This window comes from Physella acuta, unplaced genomic scaffold (assembly GCF_028476545.2).
Source record: "Physella acuta isolate Inbredline_101_S28 unplaced genomic scaffold, ASM2847654v3 ptg000635l, whole genome shotgun sequence".
Taxonomy (NCBI): Eukaryota; Metazoa; Mollusca; class Gastropoda; family Physidae; genus Physella; species Physella acuta.
In genome coordinates this window covers 223424-226431 of record NW_026732154.1, presented here as the reverse complement: position 1 = coordinate 226431, position 3008 = coordinate 223424, and the positions used below count along the sequence as shown (strand labels likewise).

General features: G+C 34.6%; 1 protein-coding gene across 1 annotated transcript; it reads right to left on the bottom strand.

The window, feature by feature from the left end:
• Window positions 1-1675: 1675 nt before the first annotated feature.
• LOC131948274 (ficolin-1-like) lies at window positions 1676-2687 on the bottom strand. The gene is made up of 2 exons (XM_059309809.1): window positions 2663-2687; window positions 1676-2226 (listed from the first exon to the last, which is right to left on the bottom strand). The coding sequence occupies exons 1-2, from the start codon at window positions 2685-2687 to the stop codon at window positions 1676-1678; spliced, it is 576 nt and encodes a 191-aa protein (XP_059165792.1).
• Between the last annotated feature and the right edge of the window lie 321 nt (window positions 2688-3008).

Here is a 3008-nt window from a genome sequence, read left to right as displayed (position 1 = left end):
AGCTTAGTTAAAGTACATCAAGTATAAACATCAAGTTTGGTTAAAGAATATAACTTATAAAACATCGAGAGTAGTTAAAAAACATAAAACTCGCATCTCGAAACAAAGCTATATGCACATTAAGATGAAAATAAACCAAACTTCAATCAATTATATCACGAAACTGCAATGAAATTAATCGATAATAAATATCACATCAACGTACATCAAAAGCAGAAAACTATTTCAAATTTTAAAATTTTGGACTTGTAAAAATCATATTTTGATGGATTAAAAAGTAGTGTAAAACGTTCATTAACTAAACTTAATATTCGATTGTATTCATTAATTAGTAATATAATAATAAACAGCTATAAAATGTGTTGTTTATTTGTTAATTTATCTGATGGCGTCTAACAGTTCACAAATCAAAACTAAACTAGACAGGGCTGTGTAACAAAAAAAGGTTGTCTTTTACAAAGAACGTGTGCCAAGCACGCTGATGCGGTCTCATAACAAAGGATTTCATTGCACTCCTTTTGATAGCATTAAATTTATTGTTATCAAGGATGTATTTTGAGATAAGTTAACTCATTTTTTGTCGATATCTATCGCTGTCGATGCTTTAAAAACAGGTGCATATTGCAAAAAAGTGTAGGTTAATTACCTTTAGGACGGGCGACGTAGAACACCCCTTGTTAACTGTCCAGGTGTAAGGAGGGTTGCGGGATCTTGAGGGAGCCACCAGTCGAACTAACGCTGTAGACACGGGTACCGCCCTGTTTCGTTTTAGTAATAGATAATAATAGCCTACTAAACTCATCATCTTGGTCGCTTTTTAATGGGGAGCCCTACGTACAATTGATCACATGACCACGTTCACGGTGGATACGCTGGTATCTATACTGGGCGAATAATCTAATGACGCCAGCGTTGGTGACGAACCAACTGACCTCAGTTAGGTAGACGCGGGGAAACTCGTGTCACCCAACAGCACACTGACTATTGGCACGTTTACCAGCTAGACAAAAGAAGACAAATACAATTTAATTAGAAGCATTATACATCGACCCCTGTATCAAACCACCCCCTATCTCATCCTCCAACCAAAGAAAATGTATTGAGCTATTAAGTCGCAGTTTCTAAAAACCACACAATTTTATAGACATAGGGAAATAGCCAAGTTAATTTTTGTTTGCAAAATAATTTAAGTTGGCCAGTCCCCTTTTATTATTTAAAAGTAATGATATTCCTTATAATTATTGTGTGGCTCTTGGGACTCTTGGGAGCCTTTGTGGAACGAAGTTTATATTTTTTTCGCGGAAATATTTCTAAGTGTATTCTGTGAAAAGTTATTGGGCAATCGGTGAAAACTGTAGAAATGTACAAAACGCAAACAAACACACCCACAGACAGACACACAAACATACTTTTATTGTTATATACATGTATATAGAATGCACGACAACAAAAATAATACACCTTTTAAAAACGAGAAATTACGTTATTTTTTTTCTTTCAGTTAAAATAATGTTAGACCTATAATTATAATAGAGATGAAATAAATATTACAAAGCTGTAAATTGCCTTTATATAGGCTACATCATATAAACAGCATACTGTATGCATCAAATGAAGATTGAAACTTGCAACGATGTTAAACTCATCTAAATTTCATTTCACTGAATGTTGGATTTTACAGGGCATTCCAGTGTAAATTGTTTGTACCCCAAACAGCGTAAAGATAAGAGTTAGCGCAATCGTTAAACCACCAAGCTCCTATAAGTTGAGCTGCACAGTTACCACTATACATGTCATTATCGCGGTCATATGAAGAAAACATCATACCATTGTGGTAGTATAGACCGTCCTCAGTATTTCCCGTGTAGCCACTAACATGTAGCCTGTAGCCGTCTGTCTCGCTAGAAATGTTGAAGCTGGAATACTTGGCAAAATATTTTGTTCCACTGAAGACCATATCCACTCTGAGTTCTGTTTGACGGTTTGACGTTAAGAAATAAATGTTCTCATTGCCCAGGTAAAAATTACCTGAACTAAAATCCCCAAACCCATTTTTGTATTCCGCCCAACTCCTATTAAAATCTACAGTCCCAGAAACACGTCTTTGGAAAATGGTCCATCCTCCACCGTCTGTCACTGTGTCACACATGACCTGAAGTCCAGAGGTTAGGGTCACCAAAGGTCGGGGGTCACTGCTGTTTACTCCTAAGCATGGATCAAGCTTGCCTGTTGAAAATTAAGCTATTTATTTGATTGTACGAAAAAAAGACACAGGAAAAATAAACCAGGAGTGATCTCCCCTAAACTTTCTCGAATATTCTTATATAACTCGGAATATAGACATGATTTTTAATTACTTAAACTTTTAAAAATAGAATAGAATCTCATAGAAAAAAGAATTGCGCACCAAGCGAACGCCAAAGCAAAATGTGCATAACAGTGTGCAATATTATTAGTACATTATAAATTTACATGCATACGGAAAAAGCGTAAATTACTACTTCTGGTCAACGGAAAGTACTCAAATTTTAACAGAAGGTAGAGAATTACATATTTTACTTACTTGTGAAATGTCAATTATCTGTCGGAAATAGTACTCAAGTTATAGGCTTTTGAAAAATTCAAAGTAGAAAAAGTAACCCTTCCGGTTATCGAAAATCACTCAAAAGTTTGTACGGATCTACCATTTTGATAAAATAATTATATATCAAATTTCATTAACCTAGCTGTAACGGTACTCAAGTTATCGTTTTTAAACACTGACACACACAGACAAACAGACATACGGATAAGATTGCAAAATTATGTTTGTCAGTAGCAGTGAGGTGTAAAACGTCGAGATTTGTAAAAATCTCGTTTTTTTTTTTTGCACGATTACAAGAATTTCTCTATACTTCGTTTATACGAGAAAGTAAAAAAACACAGAAAAATAAACCGGGAGTGATCTCCCCTAAACTTTCTCGAATATTCTTATATAACTCGGAATATAGACATGATTTTTTTAATGA